General features: G+C 37.0%; 2 protein-coding genes across 2 annotated transcripts in view; one reads left to right on the top strand and one right to left on the bottom strand.

The window, feature by feature from the left end:
* Positions 1 to 13,323, bottom strand: part of LOC101901532 (serine-rich adhesin for platelets) — a 238,540-nt gene extending 225,217 nt beyond the window's left edge. Inside the window, exon 1 of the mRNA XM_059126713.1 lies at positions 11,101 to 13,323. Within this exon, the coding sequence (XP_058982696.1) occupies positions 11,101 to 12,112 (1,012 nt within the window). The 5' untranslated portion in view covers positions 12,113 to 13,323. The remainder of the gene's footprint in view (positions 1 to 11,100) is intronic.
* Positions 13,324 to 17,149: 3,826 nt separating this feature from the next.
* On the top strand, positions 17,150 to 17,908 carry LOC101896520 (U1 small nuclear ribonucleoprotein C). The gene has a single exon (XM_005182472.4). It carries the CDS (start codon positions 17,281 to 17,283, stop codon positions 17,740 to 17,742), a length of 462 nt encoding a protein of 153 aa, XP_005182529.1. The 5' UTR covers positions 17,150 to 17,280; the 3' UTR covers positions 17,743 to 17,908.
* Positions 17,909 to 21,948: the final 4,040 nt, after the last annotated feature.

The following is a 21,948-nucleotide window of genomic DNA, read 5'->3' on the forward strand; positions in this document are numbered from 1 at the left end:
AGCAATCGAAATGTCAAAATAATGCCACAGAAAAACACTTGTGCAAGATGTCTTGCAGTATACCGAAAATAACAACAACAACAACCAAAAACCACAATCGTATGCAAATCCCCCCATAAATCTGACAGAAAAAATTTTGTTCTCAATTTAATGGCGGCATACGATCGTTCCGTAAAGAAATCCACAAACTGTTAAACACCAATGTTTTGAGATCTATAGGGGAGGGCAGGAATTTCCATATGATTTCAAGTTTTGGAAAATAATTTGCAAAATATTTTCTCGTACTATGGGCATACAAAGGTTCTGCTTAATAAATGGAGCATCGAACCCAATTGAAACGGGAATCCATTTCACAACATCTTACAAAAAGTGTTTTGAAATCTCCAAAAAAAAGAGAAACGTGTATGAAATGTGAAATATTCCACGATACAAATAAACAATTTGAAAATTATTTTCAAAATTTATTCATAATAAATTAACACACAAGCCAACTTCTTGCCTCTCCCCCTCGCAAATGGAGGGAGAGAGAACGAACCACACAACTTGCAGCCAGTTGCAAAACGCAAGTTTTTTTTTTTTTTTGCATTCTGTTTACACAATCATTGATTCCCAATGAATGATTGACCGACCGACCAACCAACCGAGCAGACAAGGCAATGCAAGCCATTTTGCCCTGCAACAATTCAGAATTGACATTGCCTTTGCCTTTGGCTTGCGGCTTTCTGTTTTCTGTCTTGTTGGAATTTTAATTGCCATCAATTTGAGCTGATATTGAGGCGGACGTTATTCCCGGCTGTCAATTCTTTGGAGGGGGGCATCTGAAGTCTGTGTGTGTGTTTCGTTTTCTTTTTTGCTGATAATTTAAGTATTTGTGTCAAGCCTATAATTTGCGATTGTAAATTAGCTCATCGAATTTTTGATATTTTAAAATGTGGTCGATTCAATTGTGTGTGCGCCAACACTTAAGACGCCTTCAAAATTTAACTGACAGCCCAATGGAAAGCGAATCGATCAATGGAGCGGAATTATTAAATGACTGATAATTTGCAATAAGCTGTTGGAAAAAGCGAGAATTGAAATCGGGGTGAAAAGGAAAATTAAATGGGGGATAATTTGCAGAAGACCTCAAAAAAGTAGCTCTCAAGTATCTCTGCTAGCTTTAAAAGACTTTGATATGTAGAGAAGACCTAAAAAAAGTCTTATCGTTCAAGAAAACCTCAAAAAGCTATTCTAAAAGCTAAAGGATACCCCAGGTTGGCAGACACCTTAAAAATATTCAACATGAGTTTCCAGCAATAAAAAAAAAACTTCAAAAAAAGTTTTCTGTCTATAAAATTTTTCAAGATATTTGGGAACGGCATCAAAGAAAACGCCATCTATGTATAGAAACGCTTCAAGAAGCTCTTCTCTCAACCCAATCAGTTTATGATCAACATAAGCTATTCTAACTATATATTGTCTGCAGAGCAAACCGGAACTTAAAAAAGATACAACAATATTTATCTTAAATATTACCCTGTCCCACGTTGGGCGCCACTTATATTAAAAATAAATTAACTATTATTTTCGAACATTATGAAATAATTGATTGGAAATGTGCACCTTCGGTTGCCCACCAGAACTTAAGCGCCGGCCATGGTGATTGTGTGGGCCGCCATAACAGCCTATGGTCGCTCTCCGCTCGTGGCATCAGAAAAAATGCCAAATATTACCTCCAAAATATCCTGGAGGGTGTATTAAAGCTTTGGGCACGCAAACATTTTGGCCGCAGACCTTAGACATTGCAACAGGACTCATCGCATTCAGCACGCGCCACCCTAGAATCGCTACGAAGTGAGGTTCCTGAGTGTTGATCACCTGAAGCAAGCGCTTCGCCGGGAATGGGCCAAATACCGCACAGCATTCTGTCATTGGCCGTTTGAAGGCCATAATTCGTGACCAATTCGAACAAATCTAAACTCATTCTAAAATGTTATGCTATTTCCGACATTTTTTGGTTTCATTCAATAAATTTAAAAAAAAATGTAGCAATTATGGAGTTTGACTTTGTAGCAGTCTTTTTACCTCACCCTGTATTTTTGCTAATGGTGAAAAAATCGGAAAATTACCGTTTAAATGATATCGGGGTCCATACGAAGACGTGAACATGCATAGACATAAGCCGTAGTACCCATTAAGACCTTCAATTACGAAATTTAAAACAATTCCCGTGAATTATGTCGCTAAAATCATAAAATTATCGAATTTCGGGAGGTACCGTTATATGGGGCCTATATGAAGACGTGGACGTTCATACGAAATTTTTAGACATAGGCTGTAGTATCCATTACAAACTTCGAATACGAAATTTGAAACAATTCGTGTGAATAAAATCATCAAAATACCGAAGGAGGTTCCGTTATATTTGGGGCTATACAAAAACGTAGTCCGACATGGCCCATTTACGAACATAACCTGCCGACTGACAAAATACACATGTGTACAAAATTTTACCCTTCTATCTGAATTCGTCCGAAAGATTCGAGGAGTCACAAACGGTGACAAAGCTAATATACCCTCCCTAGAAAGGTGGAGGGTTTAAAAAATATACTAAAAGTAAAGTGGCGCCCAACTTGGGGTGTTAGGGAAACTTGAATGTTAAGTGCTTCGAGATTTACTACTCTTAAAAATGAACATATTATCACTAAAGGTCAAATGTTTCCCCACATTGGGCGCCAGGAAACTATACCTGTACTAAGTTGGACTCCTCTAACTAGTTTTGTGTACGATCCTGTTGGGAGCCATTCATATTTACCATACTCTGGGTAACTACAAGTCCAGAAATGATCATAAATTTTCGTTGTCTGGAAACTCAATTTAAAAAATCTATATGGCGCCCAACATAGAGGGCGTTGAGTAGAAAAAAACTTAGATCTCAAGCAAAAAACATAAGAAGGTAAATATAAATATCCTGTCATCTGCAAAAAAGTACTGCCTTTTTCAAATGATTTACAAATGTAATTTCCCTACAAAATCTTCTCCCAGCATTAAACGCTTGTGCTAATCTCCGATTCTCGGTATTTCTTCTTTCTTTCCAACTTACTGCCTGCCTTTGCGAAATACCACCATCAGGTGTTCTCTCCGGGGCAAAAAAATATGTTCCATTTTAATAATTAAAATGAAATTGTTATGCCATTATCTTCAACGCGATTGTTGCTGTACTTCACACCTTATAAAGCATGTCAACTCTATCTGCTTCGCTGCCAACCTGTTAGCCTACCTGCCAGCCGGCCCTCTTTTATATTCCTGGCGTTCTATCTAAAGGTAAATAATAAATGAATTTCATGGGTACAGGTAGGTGCGTAGCCGTTTCGAATCTTAACTTAAAAGGCGGCGCACGTTTTGCAAGCATGGAACACAAAATGAAAATATGAGCCAAGAAATCATAACGCAAAAAAAAACAGAACATTTGAACAAATACTCCAAGTCACATCTTATCAGCACGTAATCATTTCGGCAAGCTCTTATCAGTGGCGGGGAAGAGTCAAGGGGGGGGGGGGGGATCTGCTCAACATGTTCAAGTGTGCTGTTTGTTAAACTTGTTAGCTATTTGGTTTGGAGGTGGCAATTCAACGCCGATGCATCTAAAAGAGAAAGACCCATGCATTTCGCCGTTTGCAAATACATGTTGCCTTCTCCCCAGTTGTTTGCTTAGAATAAATAAAAAAACGCTTAGAATAAAATGGCAAATGAAAAAAGAAACACACCGACGAACAACATCAACACCAAATGCCAAACTCTGTGAGGGTGTTGAGGCGTTTAACCGCAAATGTAAAAAACGTGTTTGAAATTCAATTATTTGCCTGCCTGCCTGCCTGACTGCCTGCCGCCAGGCATTTTAGCTTCAATGAAGTTGCAACTTCATTTCTAGACTTACAGCCGCAATAACAACAACAACAACAATTTAATTACAACATCAACAATCAGGCGTCGAGCTTGCAAGCCAACCACCAAACGACCGACCGTCCACCACTGCTCTCAACCAAACCATATTCTATTTCGCAAAAGCCCAAATGAGGGTGTTGGGTGTTGCAACACCTTTTTTTTCATGCCACAGCACATGAGTAGTCAGTCAGACCATAGCTTAAACATTTAACATAACGAAAATCACGTTAACCAACGAAAATTTCTGAAGTCGCTATAAGTCACTTTGGAGGTTGTTAAAAATGTTTAAATGTAAAGAAAAAAAAAAACAAAAACAAAAAATTAACACTTTCATGCTCGGCAAATGGTGTTGCAGAAAATGTGTGTTATTACTACGCTATTTGGCAACATTTATACGCTGATTAAAGCTTTCGCATCAAAAAACAGTGGTTTTCCGAAGAATTTTGGTTGAGTCGGAGGCAAAATATAATATAAAATTGGAAAAAATAGGAATATTTTATGTAACCTTGGGCGCCACTGGTGTAGCATCTCCCTAGCCATTTAGAAATAACAAATAATCCTGCCATTTAAGAATATTATTTTAAGCCACATGTTGGGCGCCATTTAGATTAAATAAAAAATGTGCTAGAAATCATTGCTTCCATTTGCGTTTTGGTGTCATTTCTAAGCCACTCGTCCGACAGCTGTTAAAATTATTCCAGTGACAGCTCATTTTATTGTTTACAAGCGTACAAAAGCATTTTGGTGAGAATTTTCCAGAAAAAAAAAGTTATTCGTGATCGAATTCAAGCGTGATAGTGTGATTTCTTTATACTTGGCTGGAAAACCACAAGTGGCTATCGTTAGAGTACTCCAGCATTTAAATGTGAAATAAAAAAGTAAATCTTTTGTGTCTCGTGCCACCTCGCTCGTTATCGTGATACTGGTAGCGTAAGCTGACGTCAAGGAAGTGGACGAATCAGCAGAAATAGTTCAAAAACTAAAGAAACGACTTGATCGAAACCCGCGTCGCAGCGGCCGAAAACTGGCTCGTAAGCTCGTGAACATATCGCAATATTCCATTCGGGCAAATATTGAAAAATGAGCTCGGGGTAAAGCCATTGAAATTACAAAAAGTAAATAGACTCAAAAGAGCTAAATTGTTGCTTCGCTTGGCCGAAAGTGGTGAACTGCCGAATTTGGCTTTCTTCGATGAGAAAACATTCGTTGTCCAGCAGCAAAATGATCGTGTTTACTTGCCAAAGAGGTCAGCTGAAGTTTGCACTTTCGATTGGTCACCGGAACTCAAGCGCCGGCCATGGTGATGGTGTTGGCCGCTATAACAGCCGATGGTCGCTCTTCGCTCGTATTAATCGACCGTGGCATCAGAATAAATGCCGTAAATTATCGCGAAAATATGCTGGAGGGAGTATTAAAGCCAAGGGGCCAGTAAACATTTTGGCCCCAGACCTTGGACACTCCAACAGGACTCAGCACCATTGCACTCAGCACGCGCCACCCAAGAATGGTTACAAAATGAGGTTTCTCGCTTCATTTCCAGCCCACAGTGGCCACCAAAATCTCCGGATACCAATCCGTTGGACTATTGGGTCTGGAGTATTTTGGAAAGCAAAGTTGGCACTAAAAAATACCAAAGTGACGATCACCTCAAACAAGCTCTTCGCCGGGAATGGGCCAACATACCGCAGAGCAACATTCGGGCAGGGTGTGACGGTTTCATTGGCCGTTTGAAGGCTCTAATTCGTGTCAAAGGTGTCAAATCTGAACATTTTTAAATTTATCTTAAAATTGATGCTATTTCCGATTTTCATTTTCATTTAATAAAATTTAAAAATTATGACGTTTGACTTTTTTGACAGTTTTTTTTTATCTCACCCTGTATTTGCAACAACATTTCTTCCTTTAACTTATTTTAATTTTAGAACAAAGAATTTCCTTGACTAGGATAATTTTGCTTTTGCGGACTTGTAAAAATATAATTGAACTTCGTATGTTGGGCGCCACCCACGATTTTCAACAAATCAACCGCCAACAAATCATTGCCTGCAATGTCAATCAATACCCAGAAGTGATTAAATTTCCTTGACTACGTACAATTGCCCAGGATAATTTTGCTTTTGGGAACTTATAAAAGTATAATTTAGCTTCCGTTCTTATGGAGTCCTATGTTGGGCGCCACGCCCGGTTTTTAACAAATCTATTGCCATACAATAAAACTTTTCCTGCAATGTCAATCAATACCCAGAAGTGTTTAAATTTACAATACAATTACAGTACAATTGCATAGGATAATGTTGCTTTTGCGGACTTGTAAAGGTATACTTTAGCTCCCATTCTTATGAAGTTCATATGTTGGGTGCCACACACGATTTTCAATTGCCATATTTTTAATATCTATCCCATAAGTAATTGGGCGCCATTCAAAAGTTTCCTCCCATTAATTCGCCCATTCTTAAATCTCAAGTTGAGGTCGAAATCCTCTCCCATTCTTACGGAGTCCTATGTTGGGCGCCACACACGCGATTTTCAATTGCCATACTTTTAATATCTATCAATACCCAAAGGTATTTGGGTGCCATTTAGGTTTATTCAAAAGTTTCCTCCCATTAATTCGGCCATTCTAAAATCTCAAGTTGGAGTCGAAATTCACTGTTCCTGTTACCTTCTGTTATGCTGTCAATTTCAACAAATCAATTGCCATACTTTAACCTTTTCCTGGAATGTCCCTAAATACCCAGAAATGGCAAAAGTACATTGACTAAAGACAATTGACCAGGATAATTTTGCTTTTGCGGACTTGTAAAAGTTTAATTTAACTCCCATTATTATGGAGTCCCTATGTTGGGCGCCACACACGATTTTCAACAAATCTATTGCCATACTTTAAACCTTTTCCTGCAATGTCTATCAATACCCAGAAGTGGTTGAATCTCCTTGACTAAGTACAATTGCCCAGGATAATTTTGCTTTTGCGGACTTGACTTGTTCTTATGGAGTCCCTATGTTGGACGCCACACACACGTTTTTCAATTGCCATACTTTTAATATCTATCAATACCCAAAGGTAATTGGGCGCCATTTGGGAAACTTTGGAATAAAGTTTCCTCCCATTAATTCGGCCATTCTTAAAACTCAAGTTGGAGTCGAAATCCACTGTTCCCTTAAACCTTCTGTTATGCTGTTAATTTGTTGCAATTCCTTATTTTTCTCAGACTACCATTTCGCAGTGGATTATTATCAACCAATCATAAATACTCTAATTGTTCATGTCTGTGCAATTAACGAGAATAAAGTCAGCAAACAAAAATAAGAAAATAAATAAAGTATGCCTTTAACACAATTACTTATTTTCCAAGCAGATAATGTTAATTACACCAGGCAACAAAAGTCTAAGAAAATAAAATCTATAAAAATCAAAAAAAAATTAAGGGTGACAATAAAGGCTTTAATAACTATTATCCCATGCTTAACTATGTATGGCGTTCGCAGCAGGATGTACGTAAGTGAAGTTTGGACGTCATGCTTAAGAAGTTACTTTTGATCGGAATTTTTGCACCTTCATTTGGAAAACATAACACAATAGTACCTTAAAATTTTTTTCAGGCCACCTTGGATACTTGGTTTCACAATTTCCCAAAAACCTTGGCATTTTTCTTGTCGATTTGTGTAATTGAGTGTTTATTTTAATGGCAAGTTCTATATATTTAGCATTGTACACATATTTGACGTAATTATATGAAGATAAGGTTTATCTATTTGCCATACTACGCACACACATTACATTTTTCTAGGTTCATTATAAATTGTTTTTACGTTTTTTTTTATTTTCGCTTAAAGTGTGAACAGGTCTGGCTAATTGAGCAGATAAGACTGTAAGGCGAAAAATAAAATACAAAACTTATTGATTCATTGAAATTTTAGCTAAAAACAAAACCATAATACGGAATATATTTTTTTTTTGTTTCTTATTCCACCACATAAATTGCAAACTGATAAGAAAAGCAATTGGCTGGCTGGTGTACTAATTGAAAATGCTGAAGAATAATGGGTTAATGTTTTGACGAAACGATGCGGCAACATAATCGCTGCGGAGAACGTGACAAATGCTACATTTTCTTGAATGCATTTGAATTTCGTAATTATAATGTAGAAGATAATCGACTGGTTATGCGATTGGAGGTGATTGGAAAACGATGTGGAATTTTGGAGACTTGGTATATTTTGACGTTTTTTTTATACCATACACACTGTGGAAGCTATATTAAGTTCATCATTCGCTCATCGAAATAATAATTTTTGACATAACACAGTACATATAAAGGGTGAGATGAAAAAACAGCAACCAACTTCAGACTGCTGTGATTTCTAAACCACTCATCCGAAAGCCGTTTAAATTAAAGTTTTCGCATCAAAAAACAGTGGTTTCCCGAAGAATTTTGGTTGAGCCAGAAGCAAAATATAATAAAATTGGAAAAATAGGAATATTTTATGTAACGTTGGGCGCCACTGGTGTAGCATCTCCCTAGACATTTTGAAATAACAAATTATCCTGCCATTTAAGAATATTATTTCCAGCCACATGTTGGGCGCCATTTATGTTAAATTAAATATGTGCTAGAAATCATTGCTCCCATTTTACGTTGGGTGTCATTTCTAGGCCACTCATCCGACAGCTGTTGAAATTATTCCAGTAACAGCTCATTATATTGTTTAAAAACGTACAAAAGCATTTTGGTGAGAATTTTCCCGAAAAAAAGTTATTCGTGATGGGATTCAAGCGTGATAGTGTGATTTCTTTATATTTGGCTGCAGAAACCACAAGTGGCTATCGTTAGAGCACTCCAGCATTTAAATGTGAATAAATCTTTTTGTGTCTCGTACCATTGCTCGTTACCGTGATACTGGTAGTGTAGCCCGACGTCAAGGAAGTGAACGGAAGAAAACAGCAACATCAGCAGAAATGGTACGAAAAGTAAAGAAGCGACTTGATCGTAACCTGCGTCGCAGTGGCCGAAAAATGGCTCGTGAGATCAAGAACATATCGCAATATTCCATTTAGAAAATTTGTAAGAATGAGCTCGGGGTAAAGCCATTGAAATTCCAAAAAGTGCAAGAACTTACACCGCATCGGAAAGTAAATAGACTCAAAAGAGCTAAAGAGTTGCTTCGCTTGGCCAAAAGTGGTGAACAGCCTAATTTGGATTTCTCCGATGAGAAAACATGCGTTGTCCAGCAGTTTGTAAACAAAAATGATCGTGTTTACTTGCCAAAGAGGTCAGCTGAAAATGTGCACCATCGGTTGGCCACCATAACTCAAGCGCCGGCCAGAACAGCCGATGGCATCAGAATAAATGCCGAATATTATCGCGAAAATATTATTAAAACCTTGGGCACGCAAAAATTTTGGCCGCAGACCTTGGACATTCCAACAGGACTCAGGGCCATCGCTCTCAGTCCGCGCCACCCAAGAATGATTACAGAATGAGGTTCCTCGCTTCATTTCCAGCGCACAATGGCCACCAAAATCTTTGTTGGGCTATTGTATCTGGAGTATTTTGGAAAGCAAGGTTGGCACTAAAAATTACCAAAGTGTCGATCACCTCAAGCAAGCGCTTCGCCGGGAATGGGCCAAAATAACGCAGAGCAAAATTTGGTCAGCGATAGAAGGTTTCATTGGCCGTTTGAAGGCCTTAATTCGTGCCAAAGGTGGCCAATTCGAACAAATCTAAACTTATTCTAAAATTTAATGCTATTTCCGACCTGTTTTGCTTTCATTCAATAAAACTTAAAAAAAAATTAAAAATTATGGCGTTTGACTTTGTTGCAGTTTTTTTTTATCTCACCCTGTACATATAAAATTGTCTCTAAAGCCCTGGTTGGTATTGTCCTCATTGAACCGCGAAAGCTTAAGCATCACATTCGTTTGTAATATTTTAGTATTACATTTTTCTTATCAATAGCTGTCCAACAGACTTCTGATGTGTATGGTTAGAATAGGTCTAATTACGCTTTTGAATAGCCAGTGTATCATCTATGGATTGAAACCCAATTTTAAACCTTTAGACCTTTTACACGTTGCCCAGCATCTATGAACCTTGTTAGTCCATTCTTGGTTTTGGTCTCTCCAATTAAGTTTCCTATCTAGAATTTACGTGTGTTAGTTTTCCGGCCAATTCGGTTAGCCTTCCGAGAAACTTTTGCGATCTGTGGGTGTATATCCCAGATATCTAGAATTAATTAATAAATTGTTGGCAATCAGTGATGAGAAGGTTTCAAAAATATTTAATGGAATGATGTGATTGAAGAGTTTCTTATATTCTTCTATTTTCTTGGTCAAAATTTCTTCGATTAATGTGAAAATCTAAACAAAATTATTTAATTTTCACTCTATTCCTGAGGTTCCGTAGTCTTCCGAGAAAATTAAATAATTGGATCTGATCGGCAAAATTATAATTGTTTTAATCCTCTCGAATTTTTATTGTCTATATCCCTCTTCTCGATATATTGTCGTATTCTAGGACTCTCAATCATTAGTCTCTTCTTTTCCACTTTCTCTTTGTCTAATATTGTTATGCCATTAAAGTCTGGTGTGTGGCCAGTGATAACCATATAAATAATAAGCTTAAAGAAGTTGTTATAACAGGTTGTTTCACTTTATTCCAACTCCATAGCATGAATTTTTATTTTTGATATCCTCCTTAAGATCATCGTCTTGTCAATATTTCGTTGCATTCTAAGGCTCTCCATCATTAGGCTCTCCTTTTTGCACTTTCTCTTTGCTTGTAATAATAAGATTACTCTCCAGTTGTACTAGTTTCTCTTGATGTCTCTCTTTAGGAAATGTTCTCTTGGAAGAAGACAACACTGCGCATTGTCTTTGTGGTTGCTATTGAAAATGTTTGACAGTGAAACAAAACCCGAAACGTGTGTGAACTATTGCCAAAAAGATAATAGCTCATTTACTTGCTAACAAGGTTCGGAAGTTCCAAAGCTTTAATTACTCCATAATAGGTGAACTCTAAGTGTATTTTATGTCAATGCTGACATTCGAAAGTATTTTTCTAGCCCCATATAAGTCTTAAAAATTGTCATAACTAGAGGTTTTTCCTTTTTCCTGTCCGGAAATATCGCCCTCTTTCCGAATCCAAAAAAAAAGAACCAAAAAAAAATACTTACGGACTGTGACCATTTTCGGATCGTATGCACTGACACGCCTCTCCACCGCTATGATTTTCTTTTGCACCACACGTGCTCTATCGCCCACCGACTGCAGTTCCTTTTGCAAATCATCGAAAATATCGCTGGCAATCAGGACCAATGAGGCCAATTGCCGCAGGGCATTACTTAGGGTTATGTTGCTGATCGAATCAAATTCATAGCCGGCAACAATTTTTGTCGCCGTTGGTGATTGGGGCGTACGTAAACGTTGTTGTTGTTGCAACTGCTGTTGCTGAGATGTTGAGGCACGTATTATCGCACCCGAAGAACCAGCCATCGATGTACCACCAACCATGGACGCACCGCTTCTCGCCGACTGTTGCCGGGTCGGAGAGGTGGGTATGTTCGAAAGAAACTCAACATGTTGTTTCAACTTTTTCATTGGCATTGTTGGGGCCGGTGACACGGGTGGCAATACACTCGAACAGACGTCATCTTCGTGATCTGTGTTGTAGGAAAAACTGTTGGTGTAGCCAACATGATCTGTGGTATCCTTGCCGGCCAAATCATTGATGGTTGAAACGCCACCATTGTTGTGTATTATGGCCGTGGTAACAGTGGTCGTTGAGGAGGCTGTTGTCGACGATGTTAGGGAGGGTGAAATCAGGCCGTCCTTGGCATTGCTGTTGAGCAACGATGTTGTCCTTGAGAGTAACACATCGCTGGGGTTTAAAGACAATGAAGGCGGTGGCGGCGACGACGATGATGACGAGGACAAAAACTCGCTTTCTGCTGCTATTTTACTCTGTGCTGGCTCTCTGCCATTGAGAGAGATTTCGCCTCTTTGCTGCTGCTGCTGCTGCAGCTGTTGTTGTTGGTGTTGGGGAGATAATTTGTTGTTGATACAATTGTTGTTTTGGCATTTGCCGGGTATGCAAAGGAATTTATTGGTTTTTTGGTTACCGGAACCGGATGTGGAACAAACTTGGGCAAGATTAACCGGCTGTACAACACGCTGTACAAACGGCATTTTGTTGTTGCACGAAAACAATAACAAAAACAAATGATGAGAAAAATCCAGCTTCACAAACGAATTTCTTAGCACATTATAATTAATTTTTCTTTAAAATTGGAAAAATTTCTTAAAATTTCAAAATATTTAGAAAATTTTTAAAACACTTCAAAATAACTGATAACTTTTTCAGAACTTTGCTCTTTTTCTCAAATAATTCAAAAATTTCAAACTTAACACAATTTTTAATATTTTTCTTTTTTTTTTTTTGTTGGGCCTAATGGCATCACATCACATCATCCTCAGCAGCACTGTATCCATCCGTCTGTTGAACGTCGAACGTATCATAAAACCGGTAAAACCACTTTATCCATTTGAACTATCGAACGCATAAATCCTCCTGTTTGTCTCATCTCATCGGTGGATTCTTTTTGTCTTCGTTTGCTTGCTTTTTGGTGTGTTACTTCAATACTGCTGCCGCGGTTGTTGTTGTTGTTGTTGTTGTTTTTGGTCTTTATGTGAAGAGATTCTTCAGCACACCTTCCTTCACTGGTAATGTTTGCTGTTCAGTTTTATGCTGTGGTTGATTATTCCCTATACCAGGCGGCGTGATTTAGACCTTTCTTCTTTAAGGTAAGAGGTACAACAACATAAAATAATTTTAGACAACAAAAAGAATAAATTACTTTACACAGATCTTTAAAAGATCTTTTTTTGAAACCGTTTGTTATTTGTGTTAAACTTTATTTTTTTTTTTAAACAAAACAAAAATAACTTGCAATCTCACTTATAACACCGTGTTTACAATTCTTTGTTGTCATTTTCTGGTACACTCAAGATCAAAAATATTTTAAATTTTTACTAAATTTCATTATTCATTCAATATGTATTTATTTCTTTTTTTCAAAATCAGGCAAACAAACATTATTTTTAATTATTATTACTTTTTTATGCAGCTCAGCGCTCAATAAAATTATAAAGAAACACACACGTTAAACCGTTGTAATTTATTTATTTTTTTTTCAATTTTTCTTTCCTTTCTCGCCGCCTTTCCGACAACACTTCTTATTCATGGATTTAAAATCCATCCGCTACGCGCGTCCAACACAAAAAATTTCCGCCGCTGCTATCATCGACATGCAGACAGTTTCGCGTCTATTTTGGTTTTACTTGTTTCCATTTGCTTCTGTGGGTCTTCTTGCTCTCTTCTACACTCTCATCATCACAGTGCGAGCGACAGACGCTCATACTCTCCCTCTCTCTCTTTGGCCTCATCTCTGTTTACGTGTTAATTGGCTCTCATTACCTTTGCGTTACTACGTGCACTAACCGAGTAGTCAGTGTACAGTGTTGCCATTGCAAAGGACACGGTATTATCGACAACTGTATGAAACACCATTTGTTGTCCAACAAATTGCGAGTAAATTGGAATCAAAAGAAAATTCAAATAAGATTTAAGCGCCGAGCAAATACATCAATTTGAAAAACTGCAAAATATTGTCTAAGGCACAAGTACCAAATAAAAAATGTAAATCGAATGATTGCATCATGTGTCTACAATTTTTTTTTTTCACTTATGTTTACAATTTTTTCAAATTTATAAATTTGACAACATCTCATTGTCAAAATCTATATTCATAAATCCATTATATGCACAGAAAATGAGAGATGGAAACTGTTTTTTTTTTTTTGCATTGAAATTTGACAAGGTAAATTACAGAATTTTTAATTTTACCATGGATTGCATATCAAATGCAATTTTTTTATTTGATGTCCATAAATTCTTAAATTTAAATTTTGCTGGTCTTCCCATGCATGCTAGGCTAACTTTGAAAAAAACTAATAGGTGTATCTGGTTACTTTTCCTGCAGGAATTGTGCAGCAACATCTTTCTAAGAGAAAGTAAGGTAGTTTTGTACTCTTTTGCAAGGAAAATGCGGAAAGTAAACAGACGGTATTCCTGCAGAAGCTTGCAACTAACCAGCTGATTTGTCAAAACAAACCAATTTGCCCCCATTAAATGAATTAAAAGAAAGGAAGCACCATCAATTTAACATTTTTTTAAATAAAAAGGATATTAGAAATAAAATAAAAATATGAGCAATAAAAGAAAGATAGGTTTGATGTGTTCCCCGGAATCCTTTAAACGAGTTGCCACTGGAGTTTGTCTAAAAATGTTGGAAATCGTCTTTTATTTTCTTATTACATATTAATATTTACATTTTTCACGTTTTGTAAAGTTGTTCTCCAAAAGCAATTAGGGTGAAAATACATAAAAAGCTTGAAGTCATGGCTAGGCATATTATTGTCAAATTATAATGGAAAACGACGGCATGATATTAGCTCGGCTCTGTAATCCCTTTATGAAATGTCACAAAATATGCCTAGCCATGACTTCAAGTTTCTTATGTAATTACACCTTTAGTCTTGCTAATTCCAAATAAATATTTTCAAGTTGAAAGTACAAAAAGAAATAAACAAGCAATAGAAAACCAGGCACACCTAATGTTAGAAATACTATCACAACGCTTTGTTTCAATGATTTTGAATAAATAATTGAAAACTGAACTGATGTGAGATAAAAAAAAACTGCAACAAAGTCAAACGCAATAAGTTTTACATTTTTTGAAATTTGATTGTACGAAAGCAAAAAATGTTGGAAATAGCATCAAATTTAAAAATAAGTTTAGATTTGTTCGATTTTGTCACCTTTGGCACGTATTGTGGCCTTCAAACGGCCAATGAAACCGTCACACGCTGCCCGAATGTTGCTCTGCGGTATTTTGGCCCATTCCCGACGAAGAGTTTGCTTGAGGTGATCGACACTTTGGTATTTTTTAGTGCCAACCTTGCTTTCCAAAATACCCCAAACACAATAGTCCAACGGATTGGTCTCCGGAGGTTTAAGTGGCCGTTATGCGCTGAAAATGAAGCGAGGAACCTCATTTTGTAACCATTCTTTGGTGGCACGTGCTGAGTGAGATGTAGCTGAGTCCTGTTGGCATGTCCAAGGTCTGCGGCCAAATGTTTGCATGTCCAAGGCTTAAATACACCCCCCAGAATATTTTCGCGATAATATTCTGCATTTATTCTGATGCCACAGTCGATTAATACAAGCGGATAGCTAACATCGGTAAAGCGAAGCAACTCTTTCGCTCTTTTGGGTCTATATTCTTTCTGTTGCGGTGTAAGTTCTTGCACTTTTTGGAATTTCAATGGCTTTACCCCGAGCTCATTTTTCATTATTTGCCGAATGGAATATTGCGATATGTTCAGCTCACGAGCCATTTTCGGCCACTGCGACGCGGATTTCGACCAATTCGCTTCTTTACTTTTCGAACAATTTTTTCTCATGTTGCTGTTTTCTTCCGTCCACTTTTTTGACGTCGGGCTACGCTACCTGTATCAAGGTAACGAGCGATAGTACGAGGCACAAAAGATTTATTCACATATAAATGCTGGAGTGCTCTAACGATAGCCACTTGTGGTTTTCCAGACAAATATAAAGTAATCACACTATTACGCTTGAATTTCATCACGAATAACTTTTTTTCTGGAAAATTTTCACCAAATTGCTTTTGTACGCTTGTAAACAATATAATAAGCTGTCACTGGAATAATTTTAACATCTGTCGGACGAGTGGCTTAGAAATGACACAGTCTGAAATTGGTTGCAGTTTTTTCATCTCACCCTGTATGTATACAAACTATTGCTTTTTTCCAGTACCTGCAAGATTGACATTTTTGCAATTTTTTATCGATATCTTAAGGGGGAAATTGGTTATCGTAGTAAAAACTTTTACATTCTTGCAGCTCTGGATCACACTATTGTTCACTTCCACTCTGAATAAATGCCATGGTAGAAAATTATAGGTAGATGCATCAACGCTTGTGTCAGAAATAAGTTGTTTTTTATATGTTTTCTTACAGTACGTTTATATATATGAGGGTTAACCCACTGGATTTTGATTTAAATTGTCATTTCCATTACTTTTACTTCAAATAAATCCTCTCAAAGTAGGTTAACCCTACAAAAAGTTCTAACGTAAACATGGCATTATACGACGCAAATCGGAGGTCTTAGTGATATGTATTTTTCAACAATTTTTACAAATTTCAATTATTTTTCATTAACGATTTTAAATTTCAAAATCGGGTTGACAGTTCATTGTCCCAGCAGCTGGGTCGATGCGACTACCTGTATTCTTCTACCATGGTCCCAGAACTGCATGAATGTACAGCTTTTTAAAACGATTTTTTCCTTTATTTTATCAACAAAAAATTAAAAACATAGATTCTTGTAGGTTCTGGAACAGGGCATTACGAATACTCATTTCATTGCCATACCTCTGAAAAATGCATTTATGTTAAAGAAAATATGAAATAATCAACAACTTTGCTATTTACTTTTCCTAAAGTAAGCGATAACAAAACTAAACTATAAATATATATATATACATGGTACAATGAAGAGAAGGTAGGTCAACTTTGAAAAAATTGCAAGTATAGAGGTCTACCTGTTTGGCTTGTAATGTCAGAATTAGTATCAAAACAATAAAAAATCAAACAACTTGTTGCATTTATTTTGAATAAATCATTGAAAACCGCGATAATTGTATGAAAGGTCAACACTTCTTTTCAAATTCATGTACTATATATGTATCTCTAAAGGATTATTTCGCTACAAAAACTCTAGATTTTGTCGATGCATACGTTGAAATAAACATTTTGAAAACAACCGAATTTTAATGTTTTCTGAACAATTTTTTTGTTATTGAAAAGAAAACACATACATAAACAAATAAAGATGACATATTAAGCCAAGAAAATAAAAAAAATTAAAATCATATGGTACTTCTGCCCTACCTTGATATCATTGTACCATGTATATATATAAAAACGAAATGCTAACCGAACACCTGTTTTAAAATTGTAATGCGAACATGGTATATTTTTCTCTAATTTTGCAAATGGCGGAACTTTGTCGATAATATCGATAGATTAAATAAAAATCGATAATAAAGCCCTAAAATTAATATCGAATGTGATATCAACATTTTGCCAACCCTAGCGTAGGTCTTTATTTTTTATTCGCATTTGTTTCGTTTATTTCGTAGTGTAAAGGCAATTTCTAGAAGTTTAAACAAAAAAAGCATTGAAAACCCGTAACAAAAATATTGGCAAATATGCCGAAATACTATTGTGATTATTGTGACACATATTTGACACACGACTCGCCGTCGGTGCGTAAAACACATTGTACGGGCCGCAAACATCGTGACAATGTTAAATTCTACTATCAAAAATGGATGGAAGAGGAGGCACAACACTTAATCGACGCCACAACTGCTGCCTTCAAAGCTGGCAAAATAACACAGAATCCCTTCGCAGGCGGTCCACCAAAGCCCGGTGCGGCTGGTGTGGCCTTACCACCACCACCAAATCTAGGTGGTCCACCAAGACCAGGTATGATGCCACCTGGAATGCCTCCACCAATGATGATGGGTCCACATGGTGCTATTCCTCCGGCAATGTTGGGTATGCGTCCGCCACCCATGATGGGTCCAATGATGGGACCTCCACCACCACTCGGAGCCATGCCTGGTGTACGTCCGCCCATGATGATGAGTGTGCCACCGCCAAAGTAATATAATGACGACAAAGAAGGGACACGATCTGGATGCAAAATACATTGCCTAGTTTAGAGAGATTGAGAACATCAAATTTGTAATGTATGTGTTTTAGTACATAATTCTTTTCTCATAATTTGTATTAACCGAAACAATTCAAATATATTATTTGGAATAAGTAAAATATCCATTATCCATTTCCTCTTGATAGATACGAAGGCAAAAATTCGGAAAAATTAAAAGTTGAGGTAATTCCACCTGGTCTTATTTAGATGTTGAATTTAATTACTGAACGTGAAACTAAAGACTTTTCAAATTACTTTTCAAAATTAAAATTAAGTTTGTCATTCCGTTTGTAACACCTCGAAACATACATTATAGACCCCACCCTGAAGATGTTACATGGCTACTCTCACTAGGAGTCAAACATTGCCTACCGATCAGCATAAAATTCTTTGTCAATTTAGCGATGTCTATCCGTATGTGGAAATCAGCTTCCGAACGAAATGAAGTAAATTGATAAAATTTTACTCAAATGCATATTTTGTCTGCAGGACTTTTTGTATTGAAAATGGGCTACGTAGGCTCACGTTTTGGTATAGCCCCATATAATAGTCTGGTTAGACTAGTCATTGTAATGGACTAATTGTTAAAACAGCATAAACGGGACTGGTGCCTTGCGCAATTCCTAGACCAACAACATAGATGGATGATTAGTGCTTGCAAATTGTGGTCCGTGAATCCATGTAACGATACTATTTTTGCTCATGGTACTCAAATATGGCAGAATACTGATTGATAAAGTCATAAGGGTACAACTTTAGAATTCAGGAACCTGCATAAATTTTTCAAATTCAAACCAGCATCAAGTGGAGAGTGTAACGATTACTCGGTTGAGCTTCTTCCCTCAGGTGATCGATGGCACTTTGGTTTATTCTATCCCATAATCGAACAGGTTATTTACTTTTCCCAACTGCATAATACCGAACATAACATACAGGATGAGATAAAAAAAAACTGCAACAAAATCAAACGCAATCATTTTTACATTTTTTAATTTTATTGAATGATAGCAAAAAATGTGGGAAATAGTATCAAGTTTTAGAGCAAGTTTAGATTTAGTTTGGCCCATTTCCGGCGAAGCGCTTGCTTGAGGTATTTTATAGTGTCAACCTTTCCAAAATAATCCAGACACAATAGTCCAACTGAGATTTTGGTAGTCATTGTGCGCTGGAAATGAAGCGAGGAATCTCATTTTGTAACCATTCTTGCTGAGTTCTGTTGGAATGTCCAAGGTCTGCGACCAAAATGTTTGCGTATGCCGAATGGAATATTGCGATATGTTCAAACCACGAGCCATTTTTCGGCCACTGCGACACGGGTTTCGATCAAGTCGCTTCTTTACTTTTCGAACCATTTCTTCTGATGTTGCTGTTTTATTCCGTCCACTTCCTTGACGTCAGGCTAAGCTACAAGTATCACGGTAACGAGCGATGGTACGAGACACAAAAGATTTATTCACATTTTAAATAAAAACAAAACAAAAAATATTCACTATTGTAAAAATATATTGAAGGGGATGAGACTCCTTTATATATTATTTTATTAATATTTAGGGTCAAAGCCAGACTTAAGTCCAAGCTGTCCACTAAATATAATATTATTTTTATATTTGCACGAGGCAAGAATAGTGTCAAAGCACAAATTCGCCTGCGCACAGGGTTCAATATATTTTATATTGTTTTAATTTATTATTTGCCACTCTGGGCATCCAAAGGAAACAACTTTGAATATTTTTAAATTAGCTTTATTCCTCCATAGACAGACGTAGAATGAATAAATGACAAGATGAGTTACTGCTTATATTAGAAATTTATGAGTTCAAATTGGGTGTAAAAGACTAACTGAGAATAATTCTTGTAGTGAGTGAAAATAAATATTCCAATTATTCCGTTAGAGTTACATTTGAGCAAAGTTGGATAAAAATCTTCAGTTACAGTAATGCACATAACTTTATGTCAAACATGCAAACAATTGGAATACAATACAAAATAATAAGTCAAAATATAAGTGTAAAATAATTAAAGAAATACAACATTCACTAGTTATCTTAATTTATAATAGATCTATGAGGTGCCTCGTTACAGCCTCCCCCTCTGCCTCTGAAATCGTCCCGATGATGTGGCAGGATCTATTTCTTAGATTGCCTTGGCCGAAGAACCATTTTCCTTTCTTCTTTCATGGTTATATTGTTGTTTTCAGGCGGTATATGTGTGTTAGTTGCTTGGAAAATTTGTGTGTGTTGCTCCAATCTTGGTGTTGTGTTTGTATCATTTGTATTATTTAAGACTTCTGTTTCCTTTATGTTTGCACATGCATCGTTGTTTCCGGTTTTAGGTCGTCCACGCTTTCTCAAAGGATATATAGGTGTAGCTGGGGATCCTTGATATGGAGTGATATCTGACGCATGATAGGTTCCCAAAGGAATATTAGGATTCTCCTCTAATGCAATTGTGAAACAGGTTCCTTTCTTTTCTATAATTATATAAGGACCGTCACGACGAGCTACAAATTTTGAAGTTAAATGGTCTTTTTTACTGCTCAGAACATGTGTTGCTACCAAAACTTTATCTCCAATATTATATTTTAAATTGGGTTTACGTTTTCTGTCGGTGTACATTCTATTTCGATCTTGTATTTTCTCTTCGGTTTCTTTTACGTTTTTCAAAACATCGGCCAATTTTTTTAGATGTGGCGTTATTTGTGGAATAAAGTTTTCCGAAACAATTATCGAATTCAAATCGTGGTGAGCTTCCATTGGACTTCTAAGTTCTCGTCCGAATGTAATGTATGCAGCTGTATATCCTGTACTCTCACACTTCACAGTATTCATAGCAAATCTTAGCATGGGTAGTTTTGAATCCCATGTGGTATGATCTTTCACAACATATATAGAGAGTTGAGTTTTTAAATCTCTGTTTTTTCTCTCCACCGGATTGGCTTCAGGATGATATACCGGGGTAAATGTCTGATCGATACCCAAACAATATGTAAGTTGTTGCATTACTGCAGATATAAATAGACTTCCGTTATCTGTATGAATACGTCTTGGAACGCCATATCGCAAAATCAGTTCATTTAAAATTACCAAAGCACATTTTTCGGCCCTAGCTTCTCTCAGTGCAAATAGCTCTACCCAACGACTACAAATGTCTTCGATTATCAAGATCCATTGAGGTCCTTGTGAAGTTCTAGGGAGTGGTCCAACCAGGTCTATAGCCACAACTTCAAAACGTTGATTACTCGACACAGTGCGATATAGTCCTTGTGGTCTTGAATTAGTCGACTTGTAACGTTGACATTGATCACAACTTTTTACATACTTAGCTATTTCTGCCCTCATGCCTTTCCAATAATAATATGGAGCAATTCGGTTGATTGTTCTTTCAATGCCGTAATGTCCCGCTAAGGGATCATCATGGAAACGCCATAGTATTTTGCTGCGCATTGACTTTGGTACTACTAGCTGTCCTTTTTCCGTATCTTGGTCGGAACAATATCGATATAAAACTCCATCTATCATGATGTATCCTCTGCTAGTGTATCTAGATATATCTTCGTTGTCATTTTCGAAGCAGTGTATAATTCTTTTTTACTTCTTCATCCTCAAGCTGATATTTTCTTATTTCTGCAGCACCTTGTTGGGGAAAATCTATATAAATTGTAAAACATTCACAGCACTCCTGTATATGAGCTTCTTTGGAACAGGGAGGTCTGGAAAGAGCATCTGCAACGACGTTTTGTCTTCCTGGAGTATATCCAAACTTTATATTGAAACACTGCAGCTCTAGTGCCCATCTGGCTAAACGACCTGTAGGCGATTTTAAGCTAAAAAGCCACTTTAGTGGTTGGTGGTCTGTCAGAACAAATATTTCCGATCCCTCAATATATCCACGAAACTTTTTTTTAAGCCAATGCCTCCCTTTCTGTCGTTGAATAGTTCCGTTCTGCTGGTAACAAAAGTCGACTGGCATATTCAATAGGGTGTTCCTTATCTTTCTCCCCCTGGAGTATAACAGCTCCGAGCGCATAATTACTAGCGTCTGTTTTCAAAATAAATGGCTCAGATTCATTTATCTGTTGTAGGATCGGAGGTCTTGCAAGTAGCGTTTTCAATTTCAAAAAAGCACCATTTTCAATTTCGGTCCATTTCCATTGCGCGGT

The sequence above is a fragment of the Musca domestica genome, unplaced genomic scaffold (assembly GCF_030504385.1).
Source record: "Musca domestica strain aabys unplaced genomic scaffold, Musca_domestica.polishedcontigs.V.1.1 4, whole genome shotgun sequence".
Taxonomy (NCBI): Eukaryota; Metazoa; Arthropoda; class Insecta; order Diptera; family Muscidae; genus Musca; species Musca domestica.

Coding starts and splice junctions, on each gene's coding strand:
- LOC101896520 (XM_005182472.4), top strand. CDS start 17,281: ATGCCGAAATACTATTGTGATTATTGTGACACATATTTGACACACGAC.